The sequence below is a fragment of the Cervus canadensis genome, chromosome 13, assembly GCF_019320065.1.
Source record: "Cervus canadensis isolate Bull #8, Minnesota chromosome 13, ASM1932006v1, whole genome shotgun sequence".
NCBI classification, from domain to species: domain Eukaryota; kingdom Metazoa; phylum Chordata; class Mammalia; order Artiodactyla; family Cervidae; genus Cervus; species Cervus canadensis.
Window position 1 is genome coordinate 1390551 of NC_057398.1, and position 16438 is coordinate 1406988.

General features: G+C 48.0%; 1 protein-coding gene across 2 annotated transcripts in view; it reads right to left on the reverse strand.

The window, feature by feature from the left end:
- Positions 1-105: 105 nt before the first annotated feature.
- Positions 106-16438, reverse strand: part of CAMSAP2 (calmodulin regulated spectrin associated protein family member 2) — a 95915-nt gene continuing 79582 nt past the window's right edge. For both annotated transcript variants that reach the window (XM_043484556.1, XM_043484557.1), the window contains 9 exons: positions 14864-14946; positions 14541-14610; positions 12158-14282; positions 9472-9608; positions 8578-8798; positions 6093-6165; positions 5237-5352; positions 3916-4034; positions 106-3298 (listed from right to left, as the gene is read on the reverse strand). In XM_043484556.1, the coding sequence (XP_043340491.1) occupies positions 2993-3298; positions 3916-4034; positions 5237-5352; positions 6093-6165; positions 8578-8798; positions 9472-9608; positions 12158-14282; positions 14541-14610; positions 14864-14946 (3250 nt within the window). In that variant the 3' untranslated portion in view covers positions 106-2992. The remainder of the gene's footprint in view (positions 3299-3915; positions 4035-5236; positions 5353-6092; positions 6166-8577; positions 8799-9471; positions 9609-12157; positions 14283-14540; positions 14611-14863; positions 14947-16438) is intronic.

A 16438-nucleotide genomic window follows, 5' to 3' on the forward strand; every position in this document is an offset into this window, starting at 1 on the left:
GAATCCACAAAATCAAAGTGAAGCTTATGGAATAATTGTAGAGACCTGGCTCCCACTGCTGCTGGAGCCAGGTGAGCTCAGCAGACATTCACTTCTAGAGGCGCAGAGGGTTAATTCTGGCATTTTAATTATCAATTCACCAAAAAAAAAAAGAAGAAATACAGGCAAGATTAATGCAATGTGAGCACAAAGGTTTTTGCACCACTGTGTAGACCATCTGAGCCGAGCACAGAAAGCGACAGACTTTCAACACTGCCTAAGTCAGGATTCAAACAACTTCTAGTATTAATCACCTCTCATGAATACCTAAATTGTTCAATTTAAACAGAGGTTAAGAGACAGGAAAACCATGTGATGTGTTTGCTCAGGTTCAAATATTAGCCCCAAGACCCCGTATTTTAATCGAGAAACAGAAAAGGACATTTGGCGCCATGCTTTTATTCAAATGAAAGGGGAAACCACACCGCACCAGGAAGTGGCAGACAGGACAGTGTCACAGCACAGCATCGAAGCCTGTGAGCACGGGCCGGGGCAGCAGCGAGCACAGACACTGCCCACCGCCCAGCTCCACGGAGCCGCAGGTAAAAGGCTGGGTCTGGCTTTAAAAACAGCCAACTGAACTGTAACAGTCATAACACAACTGAGCAGCTGAGGGGAATGAAAAGCTTTCCAACGCCTGTCACACGGCAGACTCTGACAGGCCGCACTGGTGACCATGACAAGGGTCTGGCAAACTTAACCGAGTAATTATCCAACAGCGTGACCTCCAATGATGAGAAGCACCAATGTGTTTCAATAAGTTGATGACTATCTCCAGACTTTATGAAATAGCATAATTCTCATTTGTATAATTTTAAAAACATAATTTAAAAAAATCCACAGACTTAAATATATCCATATTCTTTCTGCATGAATAAAGTAAAACATCATACTGAGAGCAAGGAACTTTTGTGGCAATATTCACATTCTACCTTTATAGACCTTACAGACATCACTGGACACACACAGATTTGAGAATAAAGGGTGGTCCTGTCTGGGCTTACACAGTTACTTCCTCTGTTGTCTTGCATCCAGTTTAAAAAAATTTAATGGCCAAGTAATATCACCAAGAAGATTGCTTTGATAAGGGAAATTCCATTGATTAAAAAGAACAAATTTAGTAATGTTGAAGGCTTGTTAACTCTCCTTTTGACTATTACCACATTTTTATCAGATTCACTTACGATTTTTTTCAACTAGTCAATCTATTTGACAATTATTTCCTTCTAATTGTGACCAAAATGGTTGTCTGAAAGGTAAAATGTGCAATCCCTCAGTTGTAATCTTCATATATTATATACACAATATGTATACACTTAAAATATAAGAGTTACATATATCCTGGTCTTTTACATGCAAACAGCAGATCACAAATAGTTCTGAGCTACACATATATCTTGCACAGGTATTGGAAAAAAATCTGTGAAATTTTCTTTTTTACAGTTTAAACAAATATACATAAATATAAGAACATAAATTACAGTAAAATATTGACAGCATTTGAGAAGATGTTGATAGCCCAGGTGCACTGGCGCCAAAGGCCTCATAGTAAGAGAGAAGCACAGTCCAGGGACACCTCACTCCTACTCTCTTTAAAAAAACAAGTGAATACATCATCATTTGAGATATTAGTTATTTCTCTGAACAACTCAATTAGAGAAATGCATATATTTTAGTCTCTACTTCCCATTAAAGAAAACAAACTATGCATCTCATATATGCTACAATACTGTCTTTTCCCTCTAAGTTTACACGTTGTCACAACACTGAAACATAACAGGGTCACAGAATCATTCAAGTCGTTTCCTGAGAATGAAGTTTTTCCCCAACTAACCCTCTGGTATGCACTGTTAAAGGAACAAAGATCACGTAGGGAAGAGTTCAAGTGTGTACTTAATCTAAGCTGTCCCACTTGAAAAGGATAAAAAAAGAAGAAAAACTCAGTATCAGTGAAAGAATGTGAAGCTATTTTAAAATTAAAACGTAGCCCTTTGTACATGTTTAAAAACTCTAAATATAACTTTTTATCAGTTATAAATACAACGGAAAGACCTCTTGAGAGCGTGTGGCAGGAAGTCTTCCATCTTCAGGTTCAGACTACTCTCAAAGTGTCGTTCATTTCTGCCAGCTTATAAAGTGACATGTTTCAAAAGAGACAGAAAGCCTTTTTGTTAAAAGAACAGTCTAAATTATTCTGAGTTGGCCAGAAGTGGTGTAAAAACAGCACTGATTTAATAGCAACTTCTTATAACATCTTCTTGGTTAAGCTTGTGTGGTTTTAAGTGAACTATAGCAGCTCTTTACAACAACTCCTCTTGTTTCATAGAAAAACGTTAATACTTGAGTGAGTAATAAATACAGAACTGTAAATACTTCGCAGGGTAATTCGGCAAATGCTCTGACACCACTAAAGCATGAGGGTTACTGGAAAACTAGCACTAGTGTTTCTCTCCGCGTCCTAAGAACAGCGCGAGGTATCTCTGCAGGCCTATTTCCTACTCCCGTGATCTCCACATGAAACCAAATACAAATATTATCCTGGACCAAACTCCCAGGGGAGAAAAATAGCAAAATAAACCATCTGAAGACACTCATATACATTAAAAAGTTGGAAAAAAAAAAAAAAAAGACAAGCAACAAACAAAACACACAACTGGTAATCCTAGCCATACGTCAACTAGCGTCCGTGAGAACTCAGTGCTTTGCTGTATCGAGAACCCAGCAGGCAGACCTCCACCTGAGAGCCAGACACCCGCCGTCCGCTGGCCTTGTCACCTCGGTGCGTCTCCCGCACTCCAACACTGTGGTCTACATTCCAGTTGTCATGACAACAGGGCTGAATGTCCAGTTTCAATGAATAAAAGTCTGTTGGCAATTAGAAAGGGTTTCTATAGGCAGGAGGGATGAAGTGCAAACTTACCATGAATGTTCAGAAGCAGGTATCTCCCAGTTCCTATGCTTTAGTGGGTAACAGTTTTTTGGGCGTCACTGGCCTCTTGGCCTGCCACAAATGGCTGTGAATAGTAATTGCATCAACACTGGCAGATAAAGTTTTAGCAGGTATGTGGCTGAACTGTTTCCTGTCAGAATTGTATTTGTAAAGGCCCTCGATCATCTTCTTAGTGATAGACTTAGGGCCTATCCCAGTCAGCTTACTGATCTCTTCAGTCTCTGGGCAGTAAGTGTACAGAGACCGGAACTGGCAGCCGGAATCCCGGAATAAGATCAGGAAGTTGTTGGCATCTGACTTCTCCATTTCCTTCAGGATTAGAAACAAAAACAAAACAACAATAAAAGCCCTTAAACACTTTGCCAAACACAATTCATATAGCTGTGTTACATTTCTTAACACGTAATTTAAAACAGCTAACATGAGGCACAAGTAATACAAGCCCAGCACGCTGGGGCTGAATCGCGTGCAGGCCGAGGACTGCTGGCTATGCCAGGATTAAGATCCCAGGGGATCTTCAGGGTCTCCAGGGTCTGCTAAATCTCTACCACTGACAACCCCGCACTGGCCATCTCCTTTGCGACACAGCTCCATTTTAAAAAAGGCAAATCATGTTATCTACGCTTATGAAATGTGACCGAGTGACTCTGGGCAAGAAAATATTTTATAATTTTATATTTTCATCTTAAGTCTATGCCTAGTCTTGAATGAAATGTGCAGTCTTCCAGAATCCCATCTGAAAGTTAAGTCCGTCTAATAATGAAAACATAGTTTAAGACCCTTCATATGTGGCTGAAATTCTAGAAGTCCCTAAGGAGTGCTTTTACTTGAATTGAAAGAGAAGACTCCTACAATTTTAAGACGTTGCCCAACCTAACTTTATTTATTTTTTTTGCCCAACCTAACTTTCATGCAAACATGCTTACCTCCAGTATTTTTTTCTTCTGACCTTCATTTACTTTTCCAGCCAAACAGCAATGAGCTAAAGCATTTTGTATTATGTGCTTATTGGATTTTGCACTGGGTTCTTTGAAGAGCTTTGGTCCTATGATAAGAATTTAATAACAATAACAGTAAAAATAACATTCCTAAGTCAGAACTACTACTATGTTTAAATGACACAATTGTTCCTGCACTGATTAAACTCTAACGTGAAGGCCCCTGACTGCCCTGCTCCGGTCAGGACACGGTTTTACCCGCGGGGTTACACCTCGCGGGTCTCCTCTGGCCTCCCGAGGAGGCCTGGAGGGCAGCACTTTCTACCACTGTCCTGGAACGTTTGCACCTGAGAAGGCCCCTCCTCGCTCACACTCACCTCCTCCAGGAGGCCTTCAGTACGTACGCAGAGAAACCAGCTCTTTGAAGAGAAAAAAGTTAGCCCTGATTTGTCATGTTTACCTCTATCTGGAGTAAATTACTCCCACCACGGCTGACTCAGAGCTACCCACGGCCCTGAGCCACGTACCTCCTGGAGGCCTCACCATGTATCTGACAGCCTCGCAGGCCCAGGCTCCCCGGGGCCTGCACTGACCTTACAGGCTGCTGGGCCGGCTGGAGCCGCAGGATAGGGAGGAAACAACTCTCGGGGAGTCAGCAAGCTCTGCTCCCCGGGGCCTTTGGGGACCACTCGGGGGTCACCCGGATGCCGGCCGGATGCGGGCGGTCCCCGTCACCTCTGCTCCTCCCACCTACCTCTCCACGGCCGCTCCCACGTCCTCTCCTGCTTCATTTCTTTAGTTCTCACCCATATGTTATTCTGCGTGCTTCTCCTTCAACGACGCCTCCCCCAACAAAGCGAGACCAGGTGCCCTCCTGGACCTAAGGCATTCCTTTATCTTTCAGAGCCTCTCAGCACTTGCTCCAGACACACAGTTCCAGACCCTGAAGGCCCAGCATGAGGGGAAGGACTTGAAGGAGCCGGGCTATTCCCCGCACTCATGACTGATGTGGGGCGGAGGGACCTCTGCAGACCAAACTGAGACAGCCTCAGACCCAGACTACAACACAGAGACGGGCAGGGCTTTTAAGGGAGAAGTGGGGGGCTGAGGGCTATTGCTCTTTTTTTGAAGCTGAATTCATCTGGGACAAGTCGCCACCACTCTGAGTGGAACCGTATCATAGACACTGACTTACCTGAAAATGACCGCCTGCCTTAGCCACTGTTTCCCCAGTCTTCCATGTGTAGCGCACCCTGCATCGCCTCTCAGCCCCCGTCCAACTGCTTCCCGAGGACGGGTGGGCACTCACCTGTGTACTCCGTCCCTGAGGCCACGGACGACGTGGTGGATGCGTTCTCCCAGTCCTTCTCACCGTTCCGGCTGCCACACCGGCTCGGAGACAAGAAGCCTTCTACAGACTCTGATCTGAATAATATAAGACATGCACTGTAATGTCTCATATAAAGAAAAATCATTTGGGGCTCAGGAGAATATAGGTGAGTGCCAACCAAACTCAACTCAGAGACTTAAAAAGAAGATGATGGTGGTCACTCTGTCTCGTTCACAGCCACAGAGCCAAGACCTCAGTGGGCAACCCCCTGAGTACCTGTGGAGGACAGATGGACGTTCCCACAGGACAACTGACAGTACCTGACGACCTTCACTAGGAACCGTCTTTTATATGGGTGCTACGTTATAACATGCTTCATAAGACCATGAAATACTGATTTTTAGCTTCTAATACATATACTGGGTTGGTCAGAAAGTTCATTCTGTTTTTCAAACCACCATAAGGTGGTTTGAAACCTCAAACTAACTTTTTGGCCAACCCAACACATCCTTGAGAAAGAGAGAGCATACAAAGGAGCTTTCCTAAGTCACAAGAGGGAGAAGCCTAGAGGCTGGTGCACTAAACATGAGCACTTTCCACTTCAAGCTCGACTGTATCACACTGGCTGACCAACAGTTACGGGTACTATCCTGCTGATGTCATTATCCTAAAATCCAAAAGATAAAAAACTGAAAGAGGAACAGACCTCTTCATATATATTTTTTTAAACAGACATTCGAACTGTCCTAGTCAGCAAAACTTATAACCATCTGTGACTATGGTGCATTTACTAAGAACGTTATGTTCTCAGGAAGACGTCTGTGCTGTGACTCACCTCGGAGTCCTCTTCCCTGAGTGCAAGCTCTCGTTATCGCCCATGCTCAGTGACGCCAGAGAAAGGCTCGAGACTGAAAAGACACGACAGATTTGTGATCCTGAATAAAAATTAGAAATTTAAAAGGAGCAACTAGAGAAGAGAGTTCCTTAGGTAATACCAGTGTATGAAAATTGAGCTTGTACAGTTTCTTTTCCTTTTTAGATACATGACATGCTTGCATGCATATATGCATAATTTATTTAAAATGGGCAAGGAACCTACTTTTGAGAACTAATGAAATAAGTGAGGGAGATTGAGAGATACAAACCTCCAGTTATAAGAAATGAGTCAGGCAGCTGACATGTATGGTGTGGGGAGTGCAGTGAGTCACTACGTAAAATCTTCGTGCAGTGACAGATGGTAACTGGATTAAGCCTGGTGATCATTTTGAATCACTCTGTTGTATAGCAGGAACTAACAGAGTGTTGTAGGTCAACTGTATTTCAAGAAACAAACAAACTCATAGAAAAAGAGATCAGATTTGTGGCTACCAGAGGTGAGGGGAGGGGCAATTGGATGAAGGTGGTCAAAAGGTGCAACTGCCAGTTACAGACGCACAGTCCTGGGGCCGCGACAGCAGGGTGCTCAGTCTGTAACTTCCCCAGTGCTGCTGTGTGACATGCCACACAAAAGCTGCCCAGACAGGGACCCTAGGAGTTCTCAGCACAAGGAGAAAACGCATCTTTCTTTTCCTGAAATGTTTTATCTATTCAAGATAATGGATGCTCAGTATATTTACAGTGGGCACCACTTCATGATGTATGTAGATGAAATCACTAGACTGAGCATCTGAAACTAACAAAGTGCTATATGCCAATTACATCTCAACAAAACTGAGAGAAAAAAAGATAAAATTATTCTAAAACAAAGTGGTAATAAAAGAGTGCTTATAAGAAAAAAAGCTAAAAGAAAAAAAGAAAAAAGCTAACAAAAAGAAAAATTAACAAAGAAATTAACAAGAAGAATAAAACATATTTTAGGAATATCTAATTCCCATGTAACGTTGGACTGGATGAAGCACAAGCTGGAATCAAGATTGCCGGGAGAAATATCAATAACTTCAGATATGCAGATGACACCACCCCATGGCAGAAAGTGAAAAAGAACTAAAAAGCCTCTTGATGAAAATCAAAGAAGACAGTGAAAAAGTTGGCTTAAAACTCAACATTCAGAAAACTAAGATCATGGCATCTAGTCCCATCACTTCATGGCAAACAGATGGGGAAACAATGGAAACAGTGACAGACTTTATTTTGGGGGGCTCCAAAACCACTGCAGATGGTGACTGCAGCCATGAAATTAAAAGACGCTTGCTCCCTGAAAGAAAAGTTATGACCAACCTAGACAGCATGTTAAAAAGCAGAGACATTACTTTGCTGACAAAGGTCCATCTAGTCAAAGCTATGGTTTTTCCACTAGTCATGTGTGGATGTGAGAGTTGGACTATAAAGCAAGCTGATACTTTTGAACTGTGGTATTGGAGAAGACTCTTGAGAGTCTCTTGGACATCAAGGAGATCCAACCAGTCCATCCTAAAGGAGATCAGTCCTGAGTATTCACTGGAAGGACTGATGCCAAAACTCCCAATACTTTGGCCACCTGATGCGAAGAACTGACTGATTGGAAAAGACCCTGATGCTGGGAAAGATTGAAGGTGGGAGAAGGGGATGACAGAGGATGAGATGGTTGGATGGCATCACGGACTCAATGGACATGAGTCTGGGTAAACTCCGGGAGTTGGTGATGGACAGGGAAGCCTGGTGTGCTGCAGTCCATGGGGTTACAAAGAGTCGGACATGACTGACCAATTGAACTGAACTCCCAGGTAGCAAATCAATTTGTTAATTTCAGCCAATACTAGGTATCAAGAATTTTCACTGACTACAAAAGGTGGAGTTCTCTTTCCTTTTTTAATTGAGGCACAGTTAATTTACAATGCTGTGTTAGCCTCTGGTGTAAGCACAGTGATTCGGCTATGCTATACACACACAGACACCCTTCTTTTCCAGATTCTCTCTCACTATAGTTCCCTGTGCTGTAGAGTAAGTTCTTGTTGTTTACCTAATTTATATACAGTAATGTGTATATTTTAACCCCAGCATCCCAACACTTACCCCACCCCATTACCCTCTGGCAACTGTTTTATATGTCTATTTAATTTTTTTTAACAGTTCTCTTTAAATAGTATTACATTATTTTCCTTAAGTTTCAAAATGACTAGTAATTCAGTATAGAATAACTATAGTAATTCTTAATTTCAGAATAACCACAGTGACAACCCAGGGAGACGGTCTGTGAGGGCGAGCCCCCACTGGGCTCGTGCTCAGGCTGGATGTGAGCACCCCAGGGTGCTGTTGGCCATATGCACGCACGCGTAACAGGCTCCACTCGCAGGAAGCTTTCCTGCCCAGCTCAGCGCCCCACCTCACCACACGCCCGTTACCTGGGGGGCCTTTCACGGGCGTCTTGGGGGACTCGAGGTGGTCCCTGTGGATGGACTTGGGCCGCTGCTTCTTCTGCCGGGCCGCCTGAGGCCGCGGCTTGAGGACGGTGTCCATGTCCTCCATGAGCTTCAGCTGCTTGCGCCGCAGGTACTCCTGCCGGATGAACTCGCGGCGCGCCCGCTCGTCCTCCTTCTTCTGCCGCTCCTCCTCCGTCCTGCGCCTGGAAACCGAGCGGGCGCTGCTTACTGCGCACGGCACGGGGGCGGGGCCCGTGCGTGAGTGGGGGTGAGCGTGAGTGAGGGGGGTGTGGGGGTGAGTGTGTGTCAGGGGGGAGTAGGGGTGAGCGTGCGTGAGGGGGGTGAGCGTGCGTGAGGGGGGTGAGCGTGCGTGAGGGGGGGGTGCGTGCGGAGAGTGTGCGTGAGGGGGGTGAGCGTGCGTGGGAGGGTGAGGGGTGAGTGTGCGTGCAGGGGGGTGAGCATGCGTACGGGGTGAGGGGCGGTGAGCGTGCGGGGGGGGGGTGAGTGTGCGTGAGGGGAGTGAGTGTGCGTGAAGGGGTAAGCGTGTGTGAGGAGCGGTGAGCGTGAGTGAGGAGGGTGTGGGGCGGTGAGCGTGCGTGAGGGGGCGAGCGAGTCAGCACCTGGGACAACCGCGGTCATTAACTGTATCATTAATAACTACTTTAAAAAAGGTGTGTGTGTGTGTGAGAGAGAAAAACCCAGAGAAATGGTTTTAATGTTTCAAGCCTGGGATAAAAACATGCAACCAATACTTAAATAAACTTCTAAGAAGCACCCCAAACCAGCACTGATTTAGCTGTGTCACATTCCGAAGGTTCCTCCAAACACCGGTTAACATAAGTCAGCAGGACGCCCCTCCCGCCCCGGCGGCCCCACCTGGTCTCCTCTTTCTTGTGCTCCATCTCCGCTTCCAGCTGCTGCTTCCGAAGTTGGGTCTCCTTCTCCCTTCTTAGCCGTTTCTCCAACAAAGCTGCCCGTTTCATGGCCATATCATTTTCTGCTTTTTGATCATCCTAAGGAATGAATTCCATTGAGGAGGAGGAAACATTTAAGGTACCAATATCCTCATTTTCAACGTCTGAGGCCGCATGCAGTGGTTACTCTTAGAACTGAGAATCCAAATTACCCACTGAAAAATCTTATTCCAACCCCACCACAGATGGACATGTTCCAAAATGATGAAGGAAGAAATGAATTAAAGAGGCAATACTTTCATCAAATAACAAAGCACACAAACTTCTTTGATTACATGTTTTCAAAACTTAGGAAGTCAGCAAAGAACAACATAAAACTGAAGAAAAAAAAAGTTTTCTGGGCCCTGATAATTTATAGAGTGGAGAGTTTCCCCACACATTTTAAAATTGCATTTAACTTCTATTTAGAATACATAATGTAGAAAAGTCAAGAAAAAGCACCAAAAAAATAGCTACCCAAAGTTGTATCACATAAATGAAATTCCTGCTGCACGATTTTTTTAGGTGGAGGTTCTGACAGTTGCTCACTGGGTTCTGCACTGCACTGCGGGCTCTCCCACGGAAGAGGAGACAGGTGTAATTACACTCCTGACCCCAGGGCTAGCTAGAAGGTGGACCCTGGGCCTCCTGAGCCTGCCTGGCTCCTAAGCAAACTCTCAGGGCCCGAGTTCTCAGAAGTCAGGAGTAACCAGCTGGAGAAGTGGTTCTGATACATTCCCAGCACGGTACTGGGCCCACAAGACACTAACTAAGATGTGAAAAAGACAGGGCTCCTTAGGTTAAGGGGCTTCTAGATCCCTACCAGCTGGGGGAGAGGGAGAGGCACAGAAACTCAGCAACAGATGCGCTCAGATGTAGAGAGTCAGAAGACAGCCTGTGAACAGCCAGGCGAAACACACACACGTCCGCGTCCGACAAGCTGCACACGCTGCAGCCTGCCAGCCTTTCCTTCACTCTGCAGATGAGAAGACGCAGTGCCTGCAGGAGTTCATGGTCTAAGAGAAACCGTGACAGAAGCAAGTCACGAGGTGGTTGGAGAGCCCGGGTCAGCAGCGTCACCATGAGAACACTAAGGGTACAAGAGACGCAAGGGGAAGATACTCCGTCTACCCCCAGAACCACGCAAGGCTGCAGCACACGGAGAAGACTGAAGCGAGCCTGACAGGACATCCCGACCGGAGCGACAGGGAGAGGGTGGCCCTGTGGATTAGTGGATTCGTCTGCGAAAGGCCCCTGTCACACGCCGAGGGGCTGCACTTTATCCAACAGGCATCTCTAAGAGACCCCGTGGACTTCCGCTCCCAAGAGGCAGTATGAAGGGACCAGGCAGATGTGGGGAGCCCGTGACAAGCTGCCACCACGGTCTTGAGGGCTGAGAACCGAGCGGTGAAGACAGAAGTGAGGAAAGGAGGGCATAGGGGGACACCCGAGGACCCCCTCTGCTCTCCTCTCTCTGCGGGAGCAGAGGTAGCAAGGTCTCTAAAATCAAACACATCAATTACTGTCTACAGCAGCAGTCCATTAAAAAACATTAACAGTAGTCTCACACAGTTAGCAAACAAAAAAGCACAACTCACATTTAAGTTTCTAAACATTAAAAAGGGCCGACAGGGCCATCTCTCTATGACCAACTTCAAAGTAAGTTACACATTCCCAGTATTTAATGATCCAAAGTAAGTGATTGTAACCACTTCCGAATTCTTAGTTCTGACTCCAATAGGACTGCAGAAAATCTGCAAGTATAGATTGTTGCCACTGAAGGCTGTCTTTCTATCTATATTCTAAACTGCAGAGGATTAGAAAAGATATATCTTGGTCTCTTAACTTTTTAAAAAAAGAAACGAGTAGCACACACATACATGTTTCTGATTATAAAAAACCACATTCTTCCCTATAAGAGTTTGGAAAACACAGAAAAATATAAAGATGAAAAAAAGGATGATGGGAGAAAAACTTTAATACTAGGCCTTCCTTGTTCTAGTACCTATGATAAGTGTCCAGATGATACTGTGCAGGGCTTAGGAGAGCTGGCCGCAGTGTCCTATACGTGTAAGTTACATCGAACACCAAACTTGAGACTGGGGTCGCAAGCTACACTCTCACCAGTGCTTCCAGAGGCGGCATTACAATGACAACTGCTCAAACCATATGTTTAATGTTTCATCTTGCAAGATTCCATCTGGTCAGTTTTTAAAATATTAGAAAAAAGTGTATGGGAAGATAGTCAATACCAAGAAAAGAAACTAAAAGAGATTTGCATGCAATGCCAAGTTATAACCTTTTTTTAACCAACTGGCAACAGAGTATCTTTTGCAAGAGTGAATTACTTGGTTCTCAAAAGGCTTTGGTGAAAGGGAGAGAGAGACAAGCAGGGGGCAAAAACAGCACGTCTCCCCATGTTCCACGAGGTGATGAAAGACTGCTCCAGAAACCAGAGTGCCTGCCCGGAACCGCAGTCCACAAGGGACGGACCAGAACATAACCCAGGATTGAGGGTAGACCCTAACAGAGGTCCTGCTGCTCAAGAAGCCTGTGTGTGCACCAGAAGCATGGAGAGAGGAGGCCTATGGCCCTGCGGATAGTTTTACCTTAAAAAAGAATCCACAGCATACTTTCTGGTCCTCATCAACTTGTTCTTTATCACTTTCTCCATCATACTTTTCAACAGATACATCAGCCTTTTCAGGGGGTTTCAAATCTGAGAGGGAGACTTCAATCAGATTAACACTTTTAGGAGCAGCCGGCGGGACACTGGGTTTGGAAGGCAGCTCTGCGGGCTGACTCGGGGGGTCCTCGCTGGGTGCGGGGCGCGTGGCCTCTGAGGCCAAGGCAGCCGGGCCCTCGGGGACCGCGGAGGGCGGGGGCCGGGCCTCCCCGTGCTCCGGAGGCCCCGCCGACCCCTCCTCCTCCTCCTTCACCCCGTCCTTGCGCCCGGACTCCTGGGCCCGAGGCTCTCCATCGTCGCCCAAACACACGAAGGACCGCGTCTGAATGGGGACCTGACTCGGGGAGAACCTCCGGAGCCGCGGGAGGCTGTCCACAGACCGCGGGGGCGTCAGCGTGCGGTGCAGGGGCGTGATCTTGAGCTCGCTGGGCCTGGGAGTCCTTTGATTTTTGACGGAGAAGGACGCACTCTTCCTGGGCATGGCCTGCGGGGACGGGTGGGCTGGGCGAGGTGTATCGCGCGCTGGCCGGTGCGGGGAGGGCGGTGGCGGGGAGATGACCCAGGCCTGCTGCTCACGCATGTGCATCAGTGCCTCCTGCTGCAGCGCCAGGCGCCGCATCTCCCGCTGCAGCGCGTGCAGGGACGCGTTGAGCCTCTCGATGGAGCGCGTGTGCTCCAGCAGCTCGCCGTCCTGCGGCGGCTCCTCTGCGGGCCCGGCCGGGCTCCACCGCCCCTCGGGGTCTCCGGGCGCGCTCTGGCCCGATGGCCACCTGCCCGCGGGGCTCTCCACACCCTCCTTGGGGTCCGCTGGGGACTTGCTCCTCGGCCCGTTCGCCTTCTGCGGCTCCTTCTCCCGCGGCCGCTCCGTGTACACCTTCTCGTCCTCCGCGCCCGCTGCCTCCTCCCGCAGCGGGGAGACCCCCTCGCCTTTCTTCTTCACCACGGTGAGGAAGGCCGTCCTCCCCATCTTCTGCCTCTGCTTGGTGAACGCGGCCTCCATCTTCTTCTTCTGGGCCTCGATGGCCCGCCGCTTCTCCTCCAGCTTCATCCTCAGGTGCACCACCTCGGAGGCCAGCAGCTGCGTGGTGTCCCGGCCGTGCGGGAGGCCCGCGTCCTCAGGGGCTGGGGCCCAGGCCACCACGTGGGGAATGTTGAGCTCGGAGCCCTCGGGCGTGGTCTTCTGAGAGCTGCTTCCGCTGCTCTTTCCATCCGTGTGGTTCAGCTTCCGGAACTTCTGCTCGGCAAAGCTGGTCATCTTCACCCCGGAGCTGGAGGAGGCGCTGCTCCCAGGCTGGGACTTGGTGCTGACTGTGCTGGGACAGGGGCTCAAGGCCTCTCTGGCGCTGCCGGCCCGCACATCGTAGTCCTGCAGGAATTTGGACGCATCATCCATGTCAGAGTCCAAGCTCACGGTGTAGTCTCTCAGGGACGAGTCCTCGTCCATGGTTTCTGGAATGTCTTCCGAGGGCACGTGAATACCTGTGTCCACCTCCGTGGTGTCTGTGACAGGACTCAAGGCCCCTCGCGTGTCCCCTACGTTCTCAGGACTGGACTGGCTGCGCGGGACGCCAGTGTTCAGGAAGCTCAGCTCCTGGCTATGGAGGAAGAAGCCGTTGGCAAGCTGGTCCGGCCTCGGGGTGTGGGCGGGCTTCTCGGTGTCGTGAATTATCTGCAAGGCTTCTTCGATGCTCGGGGTCCCCACCTGGTTGCCGAGCTCATCGAGAAGCACCCTGTTGTGCAGCGCTCCATTGGGGAACCTGCAGTGCGGGTTCTCATTGGAGTTCAGCTCGCCTGTGCTCCGGGGCACGTAGGTGGTCAGGTCACTGTGAGAGCCCCCCGTGAGCTCCTCTGCGATGCCCCCTGTGTCTTCCTCTCCATTCACCGGCTTGAAGGACAGATTCTTCCGGATGTTCTTGGCTACGCGGTTGTTGTTCAGGGTGAGTCCTTCATTACTAATGGAACGAGTGATTCCTCGGTTGGAGGTGGACCTCTGCACAGTGTTTTCTTTATCAAAAGAAATATCAAATGAAACTCCATGCACTGACGATCTAAAAAAAAAAGAGAAGACCCTTAAATAATCCCAGAAAAGACAGGATCTGGTATCACTGAGAAGTGTGACTTCCTCTCCCCTCATTTCTCACAATCACATCCTCCTGGCGGGGGGGCGGGCGGGCAGGGTGGGTAAGGCTGTCAGGACACCTGTCACCTATGGTCACTCCATCATCTGGCTAGCAACAGGGGTGGTGGGGTGGGGAACAAGTGCTTCTCGCTAAGGTGAGGACACTGAGAGTAAGTCTCCAGTTTACCTTTTCTCCTTGGGCCATGTCCCTATGAAGCCGTCGACATAGGACATAGATGAAGACCTTCTTATTCCTCCTTCAAATGCATGAGAAGAAAAGTCACTGGCATTGTGTAAAACAATTTTAACTTACACCATTTTAACAGATTTCACAGAAGGTAAGGAGATACACATGGAGAAATGAAGGTCATCTTATTAAGAAAAGCAGGCACAGAGAAACAGAAAGAGTCTTCGGTGTGTATATGGAACACTTTTTATTTGCACTTATGCTTAGTCACCTTCCTGTTAAGCACTCACACGGCACTCTCCTGGCTCTCTCAGACACGTTACCTGAGGCTGAAGGGTGAGGCTGGGGCTGTGAGTGCCTGGAAGGCAAACGCAGACGAGAATGTGTGAACGCAGCTGCTTCCCCACTGCAACATAAAAGACACGCAAAAGGTCACGGTGCGTCTAGCTCTTTCACACAAATTAACATACAGCAGCTGAAGTCACAAACAACACTACCACCTCTGATTCTCCACCCTAAGTGAAAAAAAAATTAAGGAAACACACTGTTGAAACCAAAGAATGGCTGTGATTATATGAACCTTTATGTATTTTATGTTTTTTAAAAGCCCAGGAACTTGAAATACTACTTTCAAGTACAACTCAATGTCCTTGTGAGATAAGATATACCACATTATTTTCACTTTACAAGTAGAAAAACTGAGAAAGAAGCTAAAATAATCATCATCAGCTTGAAGTACTTTGGTCAAATCTAAATTTCTAAAAGTACAACAAGTATGATCACTTCTTGTAAAAGAATCTGACACACCTGCTTGTTCGCGGCCCTGTGTGTACCTCTAACACGTTTACATTTCTCCTTACTTCAGTCAGTTCAGTTCAGTCATTCAGTCGTGTCCGACTCTTTGCAACCCCATGAACCATAGCACACCAGGCCTCCCTGTCCATCACCAACTCCCAGAGTCCACCCAAACCCATGTCCATTGAGTCGGTGATGCCATCCGACCATCTCATCCTCTGTCGTCCCCTTCTCCTCCTGCCCTCAATCTTTCCCAGCATCAGGGTCTTTTCAAATGAGTAAGGTCTTCGCATCAGGTGGCCCAAGTACTGGAGTTTCAGCTTCAGCATCAGTCCTTCCAATGAACACCAGGATTGACCTCCTTTAGGATGGGCTGGTTGGATCTCCTTGCAGTCCAAGAGACTCTCAAGAGTCTTCTCCAACGCCACATTCCACCCTATTCCAGTCAATGCAGGGGATTAGACAGTCTATTTCTCAGTTTATGATGACATTTGGCCAAAATTTAATCTTTTTCTCCCTACGTTTTCAGTCTGCCACAGCTTACCTTCATAGGTGAAACTCAGCATGCCCCCCAGATGGGCTGCGAACAAGCCGGGGGCAGGGCGCAGTGACCTGGCTCTCTGTGACCACAGTGCCTTTCAGCTAATGCGAACCGAGAAGACGAACAAGCACCAGAGGATTCAGAGGCGAACCTCAGCGTGCACCCTGCTGCTCAGTAAGCGCCTACTGCAGAGCTTTCCAGAAGCAACACCTGCAGCAGGCGCATGCCTCCGCTGTCTCGTCTGCTCCCTTGCACTCCCCCCACCCCCCCGCACATCACGTGTCCCCTCACCCATGTCCTCGGTCGCGGGGAACCCGAGGGACACGACCACGCTGCTCCCCATCACAGGTGTCTCTCGTCCCCTCCGGTGGCCTTCCCAAGCCTCTGCTCTTCTTACACCGACTACCGAGTGTGTCCTCAACAGAGGCATGTTCAGTTTTTAAACATGTTGGCTCTTTTCTTCTTCCCCAAGTGTTGGCTAAACTGTTGTATGTTCCTGTAACTGCCTCACTTCACGTCTGCATGGAGGGTTTTGATGCGGGGCAACTCCTGGACGGGTCAG